The sequence below is a fragment of the Austrofundulus limnaeus genome, unplaced genomic scaffold (assembly GCF_001266775.1).
Source record: "Austrofundulus limnaeus strain Quisiro unplaced genomic scaffold, Austrofundulus_limnaeus-1.0 Scaffold322, whole genome shotgun sequence".
NCBI lineage: Eukaryota > Metazoa > Chordata > Actinopteri > Cyprinodontiformes > Rivulidae > Austrofundulus > Austrofundulus limnaeus.
Window position 1 is genome coordinate 202730 of NW_013952724.1, and position 2565 is coordinate 205294.

A 2565-nucleotide genomic window follows, 5' to 3' on the forward strand; every position below is an offset into this window, starting at 1 on the left:
GAGATGGCCAACAAAATCCAGGAGATTTCTGCAGAGAAGCAGCAGCTGAAGACCAAGATCAGCAGCCTGAGAGACGTGTGCAGCAAAGAGACAGAGAAGGCTCAGGTAAAGCTCTTTGTACCTGTCAGTGTGGAGGATCCTTCCTGCTCTGAGACTCACATGTTCTCTCTCTCTCTCTCTCTCTCTCTCTCTGTGTGTGTGTGTGTGTGTGTGTGTGTGTGTGTGTGTGTAGCTGCTGTTCGAGACCCTCTCTACATCCATGGAAGAGCTGCACAAGAGGATTGAGATGCAGCTCACAGAACTGAACCTAAACCTAGAGAGGATGTCCAAGTGATGCTTTTACTTTTTGTCTGTTATTTTGTTTTCTTCTTCACAGTTAAAGTTGAATATTTTTTGTTTCACAATATTCTTGTACATTTCTTCTTCTGACCATCTTTCTGAATTTACCACTGAAAAAAAGAACAACTTTACTGAATTGAGCTGTATATTTTTATTAAAACATTTCATTTAAACTGAACAAGTCTAAAAAATAGTTGTTGGTTAATGTAGTTTTTATCACATTTTTCTAAAAATAAAATGTCGCATGCATTGTGTAAGCAGTCCAGACTGCAGGTTTATCATGCAATTTTTTTTAAATCAGATTACTGTTAATAAACTAAGTCAGCTCTGGAGCTCCTGCTGAAGGAAGATCTTGTCTTATGTCTTCATGTGTTGGTCCTTCTTTAGGTCTGTCCTCTGAGATGGGACGTCTCCTGGATTTAAGGACCAGCTGAGATCTGTAGGTTTTAGCCTGAGTCCTGACCGAATGCAGTTCTTTGCGAAGCTCATTGATTTCAGTGATGAGGGTCACATTCTCCTGCAGAGACCACAGTCAGGGTTAGAATGAGGCTCAGAAGGAAAAACACTAACAAATCATATTCCTGTAGGTAAAGAGATTTTCTGATTAAAACTTAAGGCCACATTAATAAATAATCCATGTAAGCAACTCTTGTTAAACTGCTGTTTCCTTTATGATGCTGTTTGATTATTACAGTGCCTTCAAAAGGTTTTCACACCCCTTGACCTTAGACATTTTATCATGTCACAACCATAATCTTTAAAAGTGTGATTGAGACATAATTGAAAAACAAGAACAGTTTTCATTCCACTTTACAACAGTTTTACAAATAATGTGAGAATTTGCTCACTGGTGTTTCCTGTTAGACAGGAAGTCAGAAAATGAAAGTGGACTGCTCCTAACATGTTCCCTGAGCACCAGTACCACAGCTGAAATCCCCCCTCCTGACTGAACAGCTGAAGGGAAGACTTTCCTGTGACATCAGATTTTTGTAATAAACATGAAAGCATTTTTGGAAAGATAACATGTTGCAAAACAAATTTCACACCGCTGAGATGAACGGTTGTTGAAATATTTGCATGTGAGGAAACAGGAAGTGATGTCAAAGGGGAATGTCTGCATGTAAACAGATCATTGTAACAAAAACTAATAACAGACTGCAGAGAAGAATCTGATGTTTCTTCAGATTATTTTAAGACTCTAGCAAAGAGAGAGAAGAAGAGTTCAAGTTCAAATGTTTTAATAAAAACCAGAGAGTTTATTTTATTAATGAGTTCTCCTTTGATGTCACTTCCTGTCACTTTGGCTAAGTCAAATTAAAAACAAAATAGGCCAGTTATGTAACAAAATGGGTAAAATCATGTGTACTGTGCCAATTTTCCCAAGCATGGTGTTTTCTGTGACTTTTTGTATTGGCACTTGTTTATACTTGAGTCACAGGTCTTGTTCCCTCTGCTGAGTGTCAAAAAATTGCGTAACTTCCATCTGCTATGCCCCGGTGACAGCAGTCATGTTCATTGCCCCGAGTCAGAACTGCGATATGGACCTTGTTGCAGCTCAGAGCATGTGATTGGTTAGAACTTTGTGGGTGTGTTTGCTCATGAGGAACACTACAGTGGTCCAGCTCCTCACTGCTCTGCCTTCAGCAGGTTATTTTGTTTAAAATAATTGTTTTTGTCTGAAGCCTGTTGTTAAAAGAGCAGCTGGTGTGATCCTATTGAATGTGAGTGTACAGCTGATTTTCATGTCTTTTTTCCATCACCACCGTTATAAAGTTTTTCCTCTGTGGACTCCTCACCCAGCACACTGAGTGATTAAAAAACCCACAATATCCAGCCATCATTATTGCTGTTTATATACACATGTGAGCTGCGGGAGGGCATTGGGAGGATCTATGATAATTTATGGCCTGCCATGTCTTCAGCCCGTTTATACTCGTTTAGGAAAAAGGCATCCATAGTTGAATTATCATGACCCCCGCACGCGAAGTGTAAGTGGGAGTCATATTGTTTTCGTATTTATTTTTTTTTCAGTGATTTTTGGTCAACCGTAGCACAAAAACGGCTGCACCAAATCAACATGAAAATTTTCCGACCTACACTGCAACAGCCAACGGTTTTACGATCCACCCCATATTTGAGGAGGGGGCTCCTTTCAAAGAGGGGGTGTCAGGACATGCAAAAATGCTTATAACTCCGAAACTGTTCAACAAAGGAACTTCAGATTTC

The 2565-nt window shown here is 39.6% G+C and overlaps 2 protein-coding genes across 4 annotated transcripts in view; one reads left to right on the forward strand and one right to left on the reverse strand.

The window, feature by feature from the left end:
• Positions 1 to 671, forward strand: part of nuf2 (UF2 component of NDC80 kinetochore complex) — a gene marked incomplete in the record, with an annotated part of 12352 nt that extends 11681 nt beyond the window's left edge. Inside the window, 1 exon segment of the mRNA XM_014022276.1 lies at positions 233 to 671. Within this exon segment, the coding sequence (XP_013877730.1) occupies positions 233 to 334 (102 nt within the window).
• The window catches only part of cfap57 (cilia and flagella associated protein 57), a 63238-nt gene continuing 61144 nt past the window's right edge, over positions 472 to 2565 (reverse strand). For all 3 annotated transcript variants that reach the window (XM_014022271.1, XM_014022269.1, XM_014022272.1), the window contains one exon: positions 472 to 856. In XM_014022271.1, coding sequence (XP_013877725.1) covers positions 656 to 856 — 201 coding nt within the window. In that variant the 3' untranslated portion in view covers positions 472 to 655. The remainder of the gene's footprint in view (positions 857 to 2565) is intronic.